General features: G+C 35.8%; 1 protein-coding gene across 1 annotated transcript in view; it reads left to right on the forward strand.

Moving 5' to 3' along the window:
- The window catches only part of Ascc3 (activating signal cointegrator 1 complex subunit 3), a 282,052-nt gene that overhangs the window by 24,514 nt on the left and 237,897 nt on the right, over positions 1 to 19,641 (forward strand). The window contains exon 4 of the mRNA XM_021173819.2: positions 3,876 to 4,435. Coding sequence (XP_021029478.1) covers positions 3,876 to 4,435 — 560 coding nt within the window. The remainder of the gene's footprint in view (positions 1 to 3,875; positions 4,436 to 19,641) is intronic.

Here is a 19,641-nt window from a genome sequence, read left to right on the forward strand (position 1 = left end):
GAAAGACTGTTACATTTTCATTTTCTTAAGCATGTTGGGATGTGCTGCAGTTTACTGTATTTCACATCTCATTTTTCTTGTTATAATTGTTAGGTAGGTGAGGGCCAATGTTTATTAATATAGCATTCCTGTAATCTTCTAAATACTTCTTTAAACTTACTGCATTTGTCATATACAGGGTGCAGGGAGATGGTTTCCTAGTTTACAGATTTCATTATATAGTGGATGGAAAATTGAATATCTGGTAATTTAAATGAGAATTGCCTCCAAAGGCTCATATATTTGAATATTTTGTCACCAGAGAGTGAAGCTATTTGGGAAAGACTAGGAGTTGTGACAATTTTAGAGGATGTGTGACCTTGGAAGGAGTAGACTTAGGTTTCAAAAAGCCTACACATTCCTGTCTCTTTTTGTGCTTGCTGCCTTTGGATTAGGATGTAAAGCTCTTAGCTACTAGCACGCTGGAGCTACTGCTCTAGCACGACGCCTAGTTGCTTTCCTCCTGTGATGATCATGGACTAACCCTCTAAAATTGTAAGCAAGCTTCCAGCTACATGTTTTCTTCTGTGTTGCCTTGGTCATGGCATTCCTTCACACCAGTAGAACAGCAGCTAAGCTAGAATCTAAATGGTTCTATTTCTAGACTAGCTGTGCTTTTTTCTCTCTCAGGTGCCTAACAGCTTTCCCTGGACCTCAGTGCATCCAGAACATTGGGATGCATGTGGGTGTGGGATACATTCTTATGTACTCTTAAGAAAGCCAGGCAGAATGACTTAACTCCTCATTGGCTTGGAAAAGTTCATTGTTCCAGGATGCAGTAGTCTTTCTTCTCACCTAACCCCCCTGCTACTTGTTAAAGTTCTCAAAATTTGGAACTTCTATAGTAGCTCTCTGTGATTCCTCATACTGTGTGATATTAAAGCATGTGTTTCAGAACATAGTCCTGGACATCTGACTGAGTCGGTTACATAGGAAAATAGTCACTAGCCAGTGGTATTCACCTTTATGAAACACCATGACCCAGCTAAAGTTTATAAAGTTTTAAAGTAATTGCTAGTTTTGAAAGTTTGTAGACATATGTCAGTTGTACTAGACATTTTGAAATAAATTGCTTTTGATCTGTGTAGATTTTTCTGAGTATATAATTATTTTCTCTGTTGAAAGCTGACTGATGGATTTTTCTCCTGCTTAACATACGTATTAATCGTACTTTTATGATAAGTATGGTGGTTTGATAAGAATAGCCTCTATAGACTTATAGATTTGAATAGTTGGACCCCATGGAGTGGCACTATTGAAAAGATTAGGAGGTATGTTCTTGTTGGAGGAAGTATGTTCCTGAGGGTGGGCCAGAGTCTCTCTCTGTCTGCTGATCAGGATTTAACTCTCAACTACTGCACTAACACCTACCTGCATGCTTACTATGATGAACTAAACATCTGAAACTGAAAGCAAGCCCCTATTTAAATGCTTTCTTTTATAAGAGGTGCCATACTATCTCTTGACAGCAATAGGACAATGACTAAGACAATGCACTAATTCTCCATGTTATATATACCAAGATTCTGCTATAACTTTCCCACTGGCTTACCTACTATTGGAAAGTTACATTACTTCCACTTTTAGTAATATAACAAGTTTTGTCCAAATTTTCTAGAGTGATTTATTTTTTCAGTAATATTTATTTAATAAATAAGAATTAGAAACACATGTACTTTTTAGGAGTTTACATGGAATCTAGTACAGTGGGGAAATGGGAAATAAAAGAGTTGCTGTGAATCATGTTTAATTACTTATTTTTGTTGTTGTTGTGTCTTATACATTTTCATGGTGGAGTTTTCATTTTAGCGTGTGCATGAAGGAGATAATGTTTTAGGACAAAATAAGATTACTTAATGAGGAAGTTTTATTGTAGTAGTCTATTTTACAAAGAAATGTATGCTCTTGTATGTTGGATGTAGCTGTGAATTCCATTAAAATTTTTAAACATTTGTTTTATGTGTATGAGTGCTGTGTGTATCTGTATGTCTGTACACCATGCGGATGTAGTAACTATGGTGACTGGAAGAAGGTGTGATGAATCTCTTGGAAGTAGAGTTACAGATATTGTGAGCTCCCATGTGGGTGCTGGGAATCAAAACCAGGTTTTCTGCAAGAGCAGCCATTACTCCTAATTGCTGAGCCATCTTTCCAGTCTCATAAATTCCAGGGTTTTTGTTGTTGTTGTTCAGAGTTTAGTACTAAACTTGTTAAATTATTTGTAGAACTATCCAAAGTCCAAATGTTTAAGCAGTGCCTTTAGTTGAAGAAAAACATATGTAGAGAACTTGTTAGTTTATAAGCACTGTGTAATTTACTAAAAAATTTAGTCATGTTTTCTCAATGTTCTGAAAATTATACTATAGACACCATTCTTGAAAAGTATTGGGATTGGCATGGTGATTGCTTATTCACACACACTCACATGCTATTTGCATTCTAAATTCATAAGTTGAGGTCTGGTGATCTAGTTTAGGAATAACTAGTGTGTTGTCTATGTGGAATAGAGTTAGTTTAACTCAGCTTCCGTTTTGAACTATCTTCCATGGGCCAAGAAGTCAGAAAATACAGAATTGAGCACAATGTGCTACTCTTGGAAGATGTAGCTAAGATCTGGAATTGAAAAATGAATGGGATTGGAGCAGTTAGGATTCCAGGGAATGATAAGTGAGAATGTGGAAATAGACAAAATAGGGTTTTTGCTTTGTTTTGTTTTCTTTCTTTTTAAATCTTACCTTTGGAAATGTTATTTTAGTAAAGTCATGCTATGCTATGCAGGCTGGTTTTGAACTCCTGGCATCAGGTGATCCTCTTAAACATCAGCTTTAAGTAGTTGGCTATGTGGGCTCAGTGGTGGTAGAGCCTACTCTTGAATATTAAGCCATCTAGTTTTGGTAAGACTAGAAAATGTGAAGTAGATAGTGGGGCTGGAAGAAAACATCAAACAAATAACAAAAGATGAGGGATGGTCCTGCCCCTGTAGTAATTTAGGTCTAGCTATGTAAACTGTGCAGTAATTTTGAGGGATGATTGTAGACCTATTTTTAGGACGAAACTAATGTTCTTATATTGGCAAGTTTGTTATTAATGTTTAGATAGGACATACTGATGTTGAGAACTCTTAAAAAAATTAAATTCTTTTTCTTTTTTTTTTTATAAAAATACCATGCTGTAAGAATATTCAGTGACATTTTTTGGAATTCAATAGTTTTCTCTTTTTATGTAAGATGATTGAATATGGAAAGTTTATGCTTTAATCATAGGTTCTGGTCATTTACTATTTTGAAGTTTTCCTTCTGTTTCTTCAACATAGCATTTTTCTTTCACATTTTATAATACGGTGAATTAGATTCATTTGAACACACACATAAGCACACATCTTGGTGGTATGAAATGTTTTTAATGAGAGCTGTACAAGTTTATATACAACTTTCTTGTCATGTAGGTCTATTATACAAATTATAAAGAAAGCTATGAGTGTGTGAGGTCTCCTGACTTTCATTTCTGTAATTCTGAAAATCCTACCATAGTTTATCAACTTAATTTTAAAATGTTAAGTAAGTTTTAATAGATAGTTCATTTCTAAAAAGGGGCAAGAATTTTTATTACAAGCTTCTGTCCTTAATACTGATTAATGGTTGGGTGAACTAAAATGTTCTTGGTCGATTGAACATAGTTCTTTGGGAATGAATTTCTTCGGCCCAAAATTGATTTATCTCAAAACCAAATTGAAGAATCAATATAAAACAAAAAAATGTAAAAGAATTTTTTAAGTGACAATTTGGATGATGATTCAATTGAACTAATACTGTATTTTTGTTTTTGTCTTTGAATAGTTGGAACGGATAATGGGAGAGAAGCAATTGAGAGTGGGGCTGCGTTTCTCTTTATGACATTTCACATGACGGACTCTGTTGGTTACATGGAGACAAAGGCTATCAGACAGACTTTTGGTCCCTTTCCATCATCATCTGCTACTTCAGCTTGTAATGCCACTAATCGAATTATTTCTCATTTTAGTCAAGATGATCTCAGTGCTTTTGTCCAGATGGCAGAAAACCCATGTAACGATAGAGTGGTTTTTGGCAAAAACTTAGCATTTTCCTTTGACATGTATGATCTGGACCACTTTGATGAATTACCAATAAATGGTGAATCCCAGAAAACTATAAGCTTAGACTACAAGAAGTTCCTGAATGAACAGTTCCAGGAACCCTACACTCCTGAGCTCAAGCCTGTGGAGAAAACAAATGGCTCCCTATTGTGGTGTGAAGTTGAGAAGTACTTAAACGCAACGTTAAAGGAAATGACTGAAGCACCAAGAGTTGAAGATCTTTGCTGTACTTTATATGACATGCTTGCTTCTGCTAAAAGCGGCGATGAACTTCAGGACGAGGTACAGTTGAAGTTTCTCAAGTTATATGTAAATATGAACTACCTTAGCAAATAGCTCTTTAAAAATTAAATTCTTCTTATAGTATTGGGACTGAACCTAGAACCTGGCATATGCTAAGTAGATGCCTTAGCACTGCTCAGCCAAGAATAACCTTTTAAACATAATAGTCAACATGAGATGTTAACCTTCTTCACGGTCACTGATAGTGAGCTCTCTAGCCAAGGAGAGGAGGCACGTGGACTTTCCAGTGGGTTCTTACAGGAAAACAGAGTGCAACGAGTAGTGGAGTGGGCACTCCTATTTAAAGTGTTGTAATTAGTACTTTACTTTGAGCAATACGTAGATTTAAGTGACAAATTATGTGGTTGCTTTAGGAATAACTGCTTATACTGTTAATACATTTTGTATTTCTATGCATTGAATGACAAAATGTCCTCTAGAGGATTAGAAATTTTATTTATATGTTAGCTGACTTTTAGAAAAGTTTTGGGGCTGGAAAGATGGCTCAGCAGTTAAGAGCACTGACTGTTCTTCCAGAGGTCCTGAGTTCAATTCCCAGGAACCTCATGGTGGTTCACAACCATCTATAATGGGATCCGATGCCCACTTCTGGTGTGTCTGAAGACAGTGAGCGTGTATTCACATAAAAAAATTAATTAATTAATTAAAAAAGAAAAAAGAAAAGTTTTGATTGATTTCCATTTGAAACAATAAGTATTAAGAATCAAATTAATCTGAAATAATTGTCTAACTAGAATTTTTCCAAAATAATTTAACAATTTTATTTTTTGAAATTAATATATGATTACATTATTTTCCTTTTTGTTCTCTTCTCTCCAATATGTCTCACTTACCTACACTTTATGCTTTCTCACAAATTTATGACCTCTTTAATTATTTTTGTGCACACATACATGCCCAAACATGTAAATATTCAAACGCAAACTGCTCAGTTCAAGTATTATTTGTATGTATATTATTTCATTGGCTAACCATTTGGGGGAACATTCAGCATTCCTTAGTTGCATGTAGTTCTTTCTCTAGGATTGAGACCCCATAAGACTTTGCAACCCTTTCATAGTAGTATGTCATCCATGTTTAGAGTTCTTTTAGTCAGCCATGTTTTACCCAGACTTCCTGAGTGTAGCATCTCAGACATTTCTAGGAGACACAATCTCACAGCAAAGTCCTGTTTCTCTGGCTTTTATACTCTTCCTGCCCCTTCTTCCACAATGATCTGTGAGCCGTAGGCTCAGGAATTGTGTTATAGGTCTGTCAGTTGGGACTGTGAGCCTTTTATCACTTGTATTCTGAATTTTAATCAGTTGTGGTTTTCTGTAATGCTCTCCCACTGTTGCAAAGAGAAATCACTTTAATAAAGGGTGAGAACTGCAAGTATCTGTGGATATAAGGGTACATATTTAGAGGAACCTGTTTGCCAAAAGATTAGGGATATGATATACTATTTTAAAAAGAGAAGACACTTTGAAATCAGATATTTCCACCCTTCCACTCACTGTTTGTGAGACTGAATCTCTATGAAGCTTCGTTTTCTTGCTCTGTTTTTCAAAGGGATACTAATAGAATGATAAAGCATTGATATGATCTGTTCCGAGCTACGGTTCTCGCCAGCAAGAACACACTCGGACAACCGGAATCTTCTGCAGCAAAAGCTTTATTGCTTCTTCAAGAGGGAAGACCCAGACCCCGGAAAATGGCGTTGCTTATATAGCCCTCAGCCATGGCCTTTCAGCACCTGATGTGGCTTGTCAGCTCCTGATTCGTTGCTCGCCAATCACCCCATTACTACGCCCTGAGATGGGCCGTGACTAGGTGTGAGTTCACTCTTGCACCTGCGTACAAGGCTTGTTTACTAGTTAGGCACAGCGGAGGCCAGGACCATCTTATAATGGCGATTGCTCGCAGCACGGCTCTCCACAACGATCATTAACTGTTATCCCATGTGTAAAATGTTATAGCATATGGAAACCACTCAGATGGTAGATGTCATTATTAGGCCTGGTGGTGGTATTATTATTTTAATATTATTTTATTATTATTTTGTTAGAAACACTGAGTTTTAAAATCATATAAATGATACAGAGAAATTGTTTTAAAATTAATGTAGAGAATTAGTGTTAGCAGTTTTGATGTAAAGGATCATGTTTTACCTCTGTGGGCAGTCTTATAGTCCATAGGTATTTTCACTTGGCTTAATTTATATCAGATATGTTATATATTATGACTTCAATATTTTCAAATATTATACAGATTATTATACAGATAATACTGGTTTAAAATTTATGATACAAAAAAAAATGCTTTTACTGATTTTTTTAGCCTAGCATTGTGCCTGTAATGAAACTTAGAAGCATTGAACACAGGAACACAGTTCAGTTTTTGGTCTCTCTCTCTTTTTTCTTTCTTTCTTTCTTTTTTTTTTTTTTTTGAAGTCATCATTGAAGGGAGGATACCATCCAGTTTCAAAGAATGTTCGTTATCTGCTTCACCATTCACAGCCTCTCTTGTGCACCCAACCATTCACAGCCTCTTATGCTACTCTGTGTAGATACAATGTTAGTGGAGACAAAAGAATGAAGACAGACTAGCAACATAACTGAATGCTTGCTACTAGTACTGACAGCCTGAGTTCAATTTCAGGAATCCACATGTTAGAAGGAATTCATGCATATGAACATGTAATTGATGTGTACTTTTTTGATTTCTTTGTATGTTCTTGTAATTAATCCTCCCTCCTATGCATATCTAGTAAAGGTTTTTTGTATGTTTGTTTGTTTTTCTTTATATGAACTGTCTCATTACTCTCTATGATGATTTCCTTTGCTGGGTGGAGCTTTTTTTTTTTTTAGTGTCTCTATGTTATTTTCTTTTTAAATTTACTTAATCTTTGATAATTTTATACACACACACACACTTTGATCATATATTCTCCCCCATTACCCTCTTCTGTCTCCCCCTCCTTGGTGAAACTCCTTTATCTTCTCAACAAGTCTTCTACTTTCATGTCTTCTTTTGTGTGTGCTCCACTGCATTTTATTAGGGTTGCTTTCATGAAGAATGTGAATGATAGGCTACAAGGGCAATTTATCAGAGACTTTAATTACTGCAGATTATGACTACCACTTATTCAGAAACTATTAACTGTATAGCTACCCAAGATGGGGTTGGAACATTAATGAGCCTATTCTTGTCCTTAATGGAATGCTGATGGTCCAGTCTTATGCAGGTAACCACTACTGTTTTGAGTTTTTAGATGCAAAACCGAGGTCATATCTAGAACACAGTATTTCCTCCCATCATCTGATTCCTATGTTCTCTGCCCCCTTTTAGGTGATATTCCTTAAGCCCTGGAGGTGGTGTTATCGAAGTTCCAGAATAAACTTAGCATTCAACAGTTACTTATTCTCACTACCTAGAGCAGTTACGAGTTTTTGCATTTTTATTTTTTTTTATATTTTTTATTTTAAAAAATTGTATTTTATGAGTGTTATGCCTACTTTTGTGAATGTGTGCTAAGTGCATGCCCAGTGCCCATGGAGACCAAAGAGGGTATCAGATCCTCTGGAACCAGAGTTAGCAACCATGTGGATGCTTGGAACCTATTCTTGGGCTTTTGCAAGAGCAACAAGTTCTCTTAACTATGAGCTTTTAAATTTTTTTCTTGAAGTGGCAGAGTGTTTATTTTTGGTTTTGGGTATTGAATTCAGATATTTCCACTATTTACTTTTATTTCTCGCATAAGCCAGTGAAGAAGGCAGTTAAAAGGGTAATTGTATATAGCAAAGTTAATTTTCATTTATCTTTTTTATATAGTGGTCCTGGTGATTAAATCTAAGTCCTTTCACGTGATTAGTGAAGCTCTTTATCACTATGCTTTGTCTCTAGCCCTTACTTTCCTAAACAGGATTGCACTAGGTAGTATTGGCTGACTCTGAACTACTCATGATCATCTTGCTGCCTCCTCTGGAGTGCCGGGACTGCATGTCACATGCCTAGCCTTTAAATAGTCACGTTGTCTACTATTGTAGAAACTTATTGGAACTATATAGGCATATTTTTACATGTCACTTAATAATAGAAGAAGCTACTTTTGTACTGAAGACATTTTTTGTTCCTTAATGCATGCTTTTCTAGCTTTGAATATAGGCTAGTGACTAACTGACCCTTGACTGAGTAGTTTTTCTTTTCAGGCTATTGTCATTATAATTACAAAAGCTTTTAAAATTGTCTAACTTATTAGAATTAATTATTTTAAAAATTATTAAAACTGAAACTGCCCCCTATATTGAAGTTAGTATAAAGGATCAGCAGTAACAGTGAAGCTGTCATGTTTTAAATGACTACTGTGTATGAACTTCGATCAGGCTATCTCTCCTGACAAAGATAGAAACAAACTGTAAAAGTATCTTTTATTTGCCAGATATAATTGTCTCTGAGACTTACTGCTAAATAAGCTGTTTCTTTCTGAACTCTGGCTGGCTAGCTCAACTCAGCTCTTCAGGCTCACTCCAGACTGACTGATTCAAACTGGTTTCTCTTAGCTTCTCATTGAATTGCTTTGCTGCTTGGAAAAATCTTCCTCCAAACTCCATGAACTGAACTGCTCCAAACTGAATGTCTCTCATTTCACTGCTCTCTGAAGTCAGTTCTTTTGCCCATGCCATTCTTATAAGGGTTGGGCATATCCTATCTCTGACTCATTCTTTAAAATCTTCCTAATCACTTTGTTTCTCAATTAGAGGGCACTTTCAAACATGGAAGCTTCTTTCTACAGACTAACCTGGAGGACATGACTATATCCCAGCCACAGGTATTAAAGGTGTGTCATTCTATCGAGAGCACACAGACCTAGAAGGTTTTTGGATATGATCCCTTGTCAAGCCGCCATGTTGTTGGATGAAAATTTATGTAAAACAAACAACTAAAAAAATGGAGCCCCAATTCACAATTTAGGTTCAAGTCACAAAACAAGACAAGGTTAGCAATTCTGGGACTTTTCCCCCATTGTATACCTTCCATTGCTTTAGTATGCTATCTATTAGTAAACATACATATGTACATACGTACATACATTTATTTATTTGTGAATATGTATGTACATAGCTGTGTGTCTGCATCTGTGCTAGAAGAGGTTGTAGAGCACCCTACTTTTTAATATTCTATTTCTTTGAGGCAGCCTCTCTCCATGGACCTAGGGCTTCTGTTTCTTTGTTTGTTGTTTGAAGCCCATAAACCCCAGAGATCTGTCTTATGTTTTGTTTCCCATGGAGGTAGGAATACTATACTATACCAGGCTTGTTATATGGGCTTTGTTTGTAAGCTGAAGTATAGTCTGTGATTGCAGTCTTGTGCTCTTAACCAGTGAGCTGTCTCTTCAACTTCCATGATATTTTTAGGAGAAGAGCATGAGTTGAAGAGTTGAAGACCTTTTTAAAAACCTTAAAGCCAGGTAATCTTCATGGTAGGCAAATTACCAAGACTTTGTGAATATTTCAGAATATTTGTAATATTGTGAGCATTTGTGGTATTATATCATCTGGCACAATGCTTCCCAAAATGTTAGCACTGTAATGTTTGAACATAGTAGAGTTTTGACTGTATTCCTTACCAAATTATAAAATAAATTTATATCTGTGCCTTCAGATGAGTACTCAAGAGCTGGTTGAAATATTGAGAAATGTCAAGTGACATCTGAGAGTCTAGCATGGTCTGTGTCTGTTGGAGTATACATAGTAGTAGTAGTCCAACATTAAGTGCTATTTGCAGCACAATTAATGCCAGTGTAAATATTGGTGGAGTTACTGTGTGATTAGTTCCTAGGAAACAGTGAGTTTTGAATTTATTCACGGTTTTGGCTTGCGTTTGTACAGATGCCACTTTCTGTAGCATTTGTAACCTGACATTTGCTGTTAGCATTATGTATTGCAGCTATGCAGATGGTATTTCTTGACCCATAGTATGTTCATTTCCTAATCTATCTCTTTGGATTTTTCCTGATCCCAGGAAGTGAGAATTATTTGGTTAGATTATCTTCTGAGTGAAAACTATGATTTCTTTTCTTTATTTATTTGTATCACACATGATTCCAGTGTCTTTGAACTTTTTATGATAGTAATTAGCATGGTTTAATGTAGTAGTCTAAACTTTATGTTCTAAAACCCTATTTATATTCTCTAAGGTGCCAGGAATACACACTGATATTCTTTGATCTATAGTACTATTGTTATTTGTTTTATTCAAAATTAAAAGAAAAAATTAATGTTTTAATTTATTTTCTGCATGTTTGCCAAATAATACTAAATCTATTATATTAAACATTACTTCGTAAGAAATACTGTTGGTAGCTGGAGAGATTATTCAGTGGTAAGAGCACTTGAGATGTATTTTAGCATTAGGACCTGTGTTCAGATTCCTAGGGCCTACATAAGAGATGAGCACGGCCCCGGGGACCTGTAACCTGCTGCCAGAACATGGGCATGGGCAGAGGAATTACTTGGACTGGCTGCTTATCAGTCTAGCTCCAGGTTTAGTGAAAGACTATTTCAGAGGAGTAAAGGAGAAAGTGACAGATCAAGTGTTATGTGACAAGACTTTCTCTGGGAGACTCACCTACGTGCATACACGTCCAGTTTCCACAGATGGGGAGTCCACAGCAAGCCAAAATAAGGACACCGCCAAAGTCCAGTTTAGTGAACCAGTGAGTTTTATTGGCGTTACCTATAGGAATGTGGGTAATGGGTTACTATTTACAGGAGCAGAAATGACTCAAAGACAGTTGAATCACCGAAGCCCACCCCAGCACTGGTGACTGCTCACAAAGCTGGAAGCTTGGAGCACAATGTACAGTATATAGGCAGCTTAACAGGTTTGAGAGTATACTTTCCAAGTGACTCAGTTGGTCTAAATCTCTTCGAGGCAGTGCTGCAAGTCTGAGTTAGTTACCTTTGCAGTCTGACTTGTCTGAGAGTGTCCCTCAGTTGGCCTTAATTGATTATTCTGAGAGGGAGGGACCTATTGAATTTGGTCAGTTTCAGGAACTTTATGATGTTTTTGAGTTGTTTATCTTTTGTCTTAAAGATCTATGCAATATGGAATAAACATTTCAGTTGCAAGGAAACTACTACAGGACAGCAAGACATTGACATCCTCCCATGGCCTCCTTATATTGAATGCATATTTTTTCATATATCATTGCCACCACTACCACCACCATACACACCTGCACACGTACACTGTACTATGTATAGTATGAAGTATGGTATTGTGTTGTATTTTTGTAAGTCATGTCAGTCTGATTCTCACCAGATTCTCATATGTTCTTCTGAGTATAAGCTATTGTGAACTATTGCCTTATTAACATTGTAAACTTCTAATCCTTTTAGAGTAATAAGATAAATTGTATCTCTTCAGATGTAAATGTAGAAATATATATAGTGTTCAGTGTGATACTTTAAGTTTATTAATTTTTTTTTACTATGTGAGATGAATTCTTAAAGTTTTTAAAATAAAAGGCAACCTAACAAAGTTTATCAATCCAAAACCATTGTGTTGCCTGAAGTTTCAGTGTGTGTGTGTGTGTGTGTGTGTGTGTGTGTGTGTACGTGCACACACACATGAAAGTATGTCTGTATTTTAAAAGGAAAATGAACCAGAAAATTAAATCTGATAGAATGAAAGTTGTTCAGACTTACTTGGAAGAGCACATGGAATACCAGTTTGTAAGCAGGTAATCTTAAAATGTTGTAAGCATTTAGATAAGTATTAAAGACAGTAGACCGTTGTGTTCAGTTATCTGTGTTCACTCTTATGATTGTAAATATCTTTTGGGATAAAGTTAACCTATTTCCTTTCTACAAATCAGGAAACTGTTAATATATGTATTAAAATGTAAACTAAACTTTGAATCATATAGGTTTTACCTAGCTTAAATTTACTAATTGCCAAAGTTGGTTATCTATTACTATGATATGACGCTATGACCAAGGTAACTTAGAAAGTGTTTAATTTGGCTGTACAGTTCCTGGTTAAAGTCCATGGTAATGAGCAAGGACAAGGTGACAGAAACAACTGAGAGATCACATCTTGATACACCAGAAAGAAACAGATGGGGTGGGGGAAGCTTAACTGGGAATGGTGCCAGTCTTTTGAAACCCCAAAGCCCTCTTCCAATGACACACCTCCTTCAGAAGGCCACACCTCCTAATCATTTGTAAACAGTTTCACTAACTAGTGAGTATTCAATTATATGAGCCTATGGGAGCTATTCTCAGCCAAAGAACCACCCTGCCCATCTCATTATTTCTAGTATATGGCAATAAATCCTGCTCACATTTCAAGTTGTTTTAATTAAATTTGAAAAATGACTTTGGCTTTAGGTTTGCTAAATTGTTATGTTAGATTAAATACCTATAAATAGTGGCCATTAATTATTATGAAAATATAATTTATATAATTCTCTGCAGGCAGCAATAATTTACATTGCACTTTTCTTTGAGATAAACAAATACTGTCCTAATTTTCATGATCATTTTTATATTCATTGTGACTTTAATATAGTGTATGCCACAAACCAAATGAGGATTAATATATAAAATTATATATACCTATGTTTTTTATTCAGTATTTAATTCTACATGAACCATAGATTCAGAGTTTTTTTCAGAGTTGCTTGTGTTTTTAACATTTTCTTATTTTTTATTATTATTATTACTGTTTTGGGTTTTCTATTGTCGTGATAAAATCCCATGTCCAAAGCAACTTGAGGAATCCATTTATTTCAGCTTACAACTTTCAGATCTCAGTCCATCACTGAGAGTAGTCAGGGCAGGAACCAAGAGGCAGGAATTGAAGCAGAAGTCATGGAGGAGTGCTGCTTACTGGCCTGCTCAGCCTAGCTTCTTACACAACCCAGAACCTCCTACACAGAGATGGCATTGCTCTTTATGGTCTGGGCCTTCCCACAACAATTAGAAATTAAGAGGCTTGCCTATAGGCCATTATAAGAAAAGATTTTCTCAATTGTGGTTCTCTCTTCTCAGATAAATATAGCTTGTGTGAAGTTCACACATATACACACACAAAAGCAATCCAACAAACAAACAAAAAACAAAACAAAATCAGGGCAGTCACATTATATATCACATACGCAAATTGAAAATTGCTTATTACCTCAAAGAAAAACTTAAATAATTTTGGCTTGTATACTATGCTTACTGTAATTTTAACACATGCTATTTATTACTTTAATGTGTAGAACATTTTTAAGCTTTAAAATACATATCTGTATAATTAAAATAGAAGTTGATGAGTAGTTTTCTTTAATTTGTGAGAATCAGAATTCTTCTCTTTTTTTCTCAAGAAATTATTTATGCTGTCAAAAGTTGGTTTTAGATCCTTATATGTTGCTTAGTGTACTAGCCTCAGTAGAGAATTTATAATTTATCTACTTTTAAAATCTTACATTGGAACTTTATACAAGAAACTTGTGAAGCTTTCTTCTATTTTCAGAAAAGTTTCTGTAAGAAAGGTATTTTTTCCGAGAACATTTAATGCTACTGTGGCCTCTATAGTTATATCAGAGGTCAGAATTCCGTATCATTCCAGATTCTCCTGTACTTACTGGCTTATTCAGACATTCTGTTTCATTGTTAAATTCGGTTTGACAACTGTATGTTTCCATATAAATAGCTACTTGGTCCCAATATTTAATCCTTTTGCTACAAAATAATTCATTGCTGTTTCTATCTCTCTCAATAGCCTTTAGTCATTTTTTTCCAAATCTCTACTTTTCTTCTCATATTTTATTTAATGTATATGAGTACACTGTATCTGCCTTCAGACATACCAGAAGAGGGCATTGGATCCCATTACAGACGGTAGTGAGCCAGCATGAGGTTGCTGGGAATTGAACTCAGGACCTCTGTAAAAGCAGTCAGTGCTCTTAACCACTGACCCATCTCTCCAGCCCTCTTCTCATATTTTAAAAAAATGTTTATTTGATTTAAGAAATCAGCTTTTGGTAGTGTTGCTTTTTATTATGACTTTTTGATGTATGGTTTAGTTTTTATTAATAAATCATGCATTTATTTTAACTAATGAGGCCTCTGAGACTATTCCATTCTTTAGTTAAAAAAGTTGAAATAATCATGAAGGTCTTATTATATCCACTTTTTAGTTGTATTTGCTTTACAGTGGAAGTGAGCTTTGTACTTGTATATTTTATCTGTTGATGTCTGGCTTGGTGATGGCATGTCTACAGTTACCACTTCTTAAAGCAGGGAAATTGCTAATTTGATCCTAGCCTGGGCTACAAGTTTAAATAAATTGTGTCTCAAGATCAACTAAATAAATGATTAAATAAGTTGTACAAAGACTATGCCTCCTAGTATAGATGAGGCCCTGGTTTCAGTTAAAAAACCAAAACTGTTTGCAAGTACTCATTCCTGTATCTTTCATAATTGATTATAATAATTGTTACAGGTTTCAAATATACTGAAATATAAGTGACATGAATATTTATTTTATATGAAATTGTATCAATGAAACAATAAATACTTGTGAAGAATTAGGGAAAGAGTAGAAATGGATGAGTATGAGTTATATATTTAAGGAGATAAAGTTATGTGTATGATAATGGTGAATCACATGCTGTGGTAGTTATTTGTTGTTCGACTCATAAGGTATATCACACAGAGTGAATCATAACCTAAACCACTGACTGTTATAAACAGATTGAGTAGGGTACAGTCAGACTGTGTAGTTTAAACATATTTGATGAGTGTTACAGTACTTCGCCATAGTCTAAAAATATCTTACATGTCAATGCTTTTTACATTAATGAAAATATTTTTTTTGAATTCGCTGTCTAACGTGGTATCTATTAGTCACACATGACAAGAGGGTTAAGGATTTTTCCTTAAAATTATATTTAATAGCTAACAGATTCATGAGATGATAGTCCTAAGTTTTGCAAATAAGATTGAAAAATTCCTATTGATTAACACAATTTATGAAATTAAGAGTTGACTAAAAATTACATATTAGGGGCATCATCCTGAGTGAGGTAACCCAATCACAAAAGAACTCACATGATATGTACTCACTGATAAGTGGGTATTAGCCCAGAAACTTAGAATACCCAAGATAGAAGATACAATTTGCTAAACACATGAAACTCAAGAAGAACGAAGACCAAAGTGTGGACACTTTGCCCCTTCTTAGAATTGGGAACAAAACACCTATGGAAGGAGTTACAGAGACAAAGTTTGGAGCTGAGACAAAAGGATGCATCATCTAGAGACTGCCATACCTGGGGATCCATCCCATAATCAGCCTCCAGACGCTGACACCATTGCATACACTAGCAAGATTTTGCTGAAAGAACCCTTATATAGCTGTCTCTTGTGAGGCTATGCTGGGGCCTAGCAAACACAGAAGTGGATGCTCACAGTCATCTATTGGATGGATCACAGGGCCCCCAATGAAGGAGCTAGAGAAAATACCCAAAGGAGCTAAAGGGGTCTGCAACCCTATAGGTGGAACAACAATATGAACTAACCAGTACCCCCTGAGCTCGTGTCTCTAGCTGCATATGTATCAGAAGATGGCCTAGTAGGCCATCAGTGGAAAGAGAGGCCCATTGGTCATGCAAACTTTATCTGCCTCAGTACAGGGGAATGCCAGGGCCAAGAAGTGGGAGTGGGTGGGTAGGGGAGTCGGGGGGGCGGGGGGGAAGGGTATGGGGAACTTTTGGGATAGCATTGGAAATGTAAATGAGGAAAATAACTAATTAAAGTAAAATTTTAAAAATTACATATTATAATTTTAAAAGGTTATCCTAAATATTGATTTATCTTCACACAGTGGGCAAATACTTTTGCTTTTTGTTTGTTTTAGAAGTAGGGCTTCACTTGATATAGTCTAGCTCCTCATGCATATATTATGGTCAAACATGTTTCCTTTGGAAAAACTCTTGAAGCAAAAATGAATGGTATCATATATTTTTCCCTATAAGTTGTTATGTTTTCCTTTATTTCCTTAAAAACTAATAGTCAATTATTAGGTAATTTTTAAACGGTTCTTTGTACTTTGAGCCTACATATGTAAGGTACAGATGAAACGAATGACTTTCTATGTTTAAGCTTTAGTTCTATTCTCAAGCTATTTTACATGCATATGCAAATTTTCTCAAGTCTGAAGCAACTAAAATCAATCCATTTCTGATTGCAAACATTTTGGATTGGGGATATTCAGCAGCAATAGATCTTATCCTGAAAGTGATTTTAGTAGCGGAGCTTAGTTTTTCTTTTCATTCTTCATTCTATACAAAATCTGCACCTCTATTCTTTCTCTCCCCACATGTGACCTATCTCCCATTCCTCTCACTCTCCCTTCTTTCACTGAGGTTCCTCCTTCCCTCTCTCTGCCTCCCATGACTATTTTTTCCCTCTTGTAAGTGGTATTCAAGCATCCTCACCTGGGCCTTTCATCTTGTTTACCTTTTTTGGATCAGATTGATTTATAGAAAGACTTGCTGTTTCAAACAAAGCAAAGCAAAACAACAATAGTAGCAAACTGCCAAGGGAAGCATATTAGCTTATCTATTATCTAATCCTGTAGGCTCACACTTTTATTGCATTCTTCGGTGTTGTATAAATTTCTTTGATACAGATTTCTTTGTCTGTACAAATAGCTAACCTCTCCCTCTTTCCTATTTATTTTTGTGGCCTCAGGTCCTTGTATTAGAACAGTGAACAATGGCCCAGGCAGCTATACCTTTGCAAATAGTCACCGTCAGTGCCAAGTTAGTTTGTAGTGCAGACATTTGTGTGAGGAAGTGTTCCCACCTGCTCCTGGAGTGGATAGATGTGGCAAGTGGTACAGAAAACATAAGTTTGGATTGCTGTTAAATCTCATAGCCTCTTATCCCAGAACTCAGCTAAGATTCTATGTCTGGAAGTTACATAAACTATGCATTCACAGCCGAATAGTTTTTTAATTTGCTTCTTTTGTCAATCATGGGATCTTAAAGAGTGTTATTAAGAAGAATAGAGTGTTATTAAGAATGTCTTGGACATTAATTATTCCACGTTTTTTCATTAGAAATTAGCTTCTAGGTATGCACAGTTCCTCATCATATTCCTCCTCTCCCATCTCCAAGAGGATGTCTCCCCCACCCTACCCCACTAGACCTCCCCACTCCCTGGGGTGTCAGGTCTCTCCAGGGTTAGGTGTGTCTTCTCTTACTGAGGCCAGACTAGGCAGTACTCTGCTCTATATGTGTTGAGAGCCTCATATCACGTAGTGTATGCTACCTGGTTGGTGGCTCAGTGTCTGAGAGATTTCAGGGTATAGGATAGTTGCGACTGCTGGTCTTCTACTTTGAACTCATTGGCACAGGGCGGGGGGATGGGGAGGATTTCCTAAACAGAACTCCAGTGGCTCACACTCTAAGATCCAGAATTGATAAATGGGAGCTCATGAAACTGAAAAGCTTCTGTACGGCAAAGGACATAGTCAGTAGGACAAGTTGGTAACCTACAGATTGGGAAAAAAAAAAACTTCACTAATCCCACATCTGATAGAGGACTAATGTCCAAAATATATAAAGAACTCAAGAAGTTAACCTTCAATAGAACTAAACAAAGAATTCAGAGCAAAGGAATCTCGAATGGCTGAGAACCACTTAAAGAAATGTTCAAAGTCCTCAGTGATCAGGAAATGCAAATCAAAATGTCCCTGAGATTCCACCTTACACCAGTCAGAATGGCTAAGATTAAAAACTCAGGTAACAGTAGATGCTGGAAAGGATGCTGATGGGATTGCAAGATAGTGGTTTTCTACTAGAATTTGCCATTTGTGAACAAGAAACACAGTTTGTATTAAGTAGCTGAGTGATTAAGGATATGAATATGCAAGGTTAGCTCTGGCAGGATTATTTTCTTATAGAAGAAATGACCTCATTTTAAAAATTCACAGAATCTTAAGACTAGTCCATACCATCCATCCATCCATCTTTCCATCCATCCATCCATCCATCCATCCATCCATCCATCCATCTATCCATCCATCCATCCATCTATATAGTGTTTCCTGTTATAGTTTGTGTGTGTGTTTCATGGGGGATAATGATGTAGAAATATATTTTAAAGTTATACCTTCCCTTCATCCCTTCCTACTTTTCTTATCCCATCCTTTTTTCTGTAGAAAGTTCTTTAATTCTACCCTTGATTGTGTGTCTAGCTAACAACAATACAAAATACTCATGTAAAATGTTTTTTTAGAAAAGTTGGAATTAATGTAGAGGTGGTGTAGGGTAGAAATGAGTAAAACAGAAAACTATATTAGACTGGTTCACACTGTATACATGTGTTGAAATACAGTGATCCCCATTAACTTGTACAAAGAATACAAAGAATAGTAGGAAAACTTCTCATACAGGGAATTTTTTCAATCGTATCTTAAGTCTTTTTTTTGTTTGTTTGTTTGTTTGTTTTTTTGTTTTTTGAGACAAGGTTTCTCACATAGCCCCGGCTGTCCAGGAACTCAATCTGTAGACCAGGCTGGCCTCGAACTCAGAAATCTGCCTGCCTCTGCCTCCCAAATGCTGGGATTAAAGGTGCGCGCCACCACTTCCTGGCCATATCTTAAGTCTTAAGCAATATTTAGATTAATCTTGTTATTTCAAGCAGTTGTGGCTCATGGGCATCTTTTTTTATAGGTTTATTGATGTAATTTTGCATATATTTAACGTGTACAAATTTTAAGTTCTTATATATGCGCAAATACATGCAATTATAGCATTTTTCTACTCAATTCATTTTATGAAATCATAGGCTTTTGTTCATTTTTTTTTTTTGCCATCCAATCTTTAATCCACTAATGTGTTTTCCTCAAGACTATATCCTATTGGGTGTCATCATGCTTAATATGCAGTCATGAGTATTTCATAGAGAAACTTTAATGCTTTATGTTTTTACTTTCTTTTACTATTCCTGAGCTATGATTTATTTATGTTGTACAGAAGCTTCTTGTTGCATATGTATTTGAAAATACTCTTTTGTTCTATACATTGTCCTTTTACTTTCTTGAGTGTGTTCTTGGAAGTATGAACTTGTCTATTTTTCGTTGTCTTTTATTGATAATATTTTTGAGGTAGTATTTAAGCATCCTTTTCATGAAGATTT

Source organism: Mus caroli, unplaced genomic scaffold (assembly GCF_978045245.1).
Source record: "Mus caroli unplaced genomic scaffold, Mus_caroli_1 scaffold_9, whole genome shotgun sequence".
NCBI lineage: Eukaryota > Metazoa > Chordata > Mammalia > Rodentia > Muridae > Mus > Mus caroli.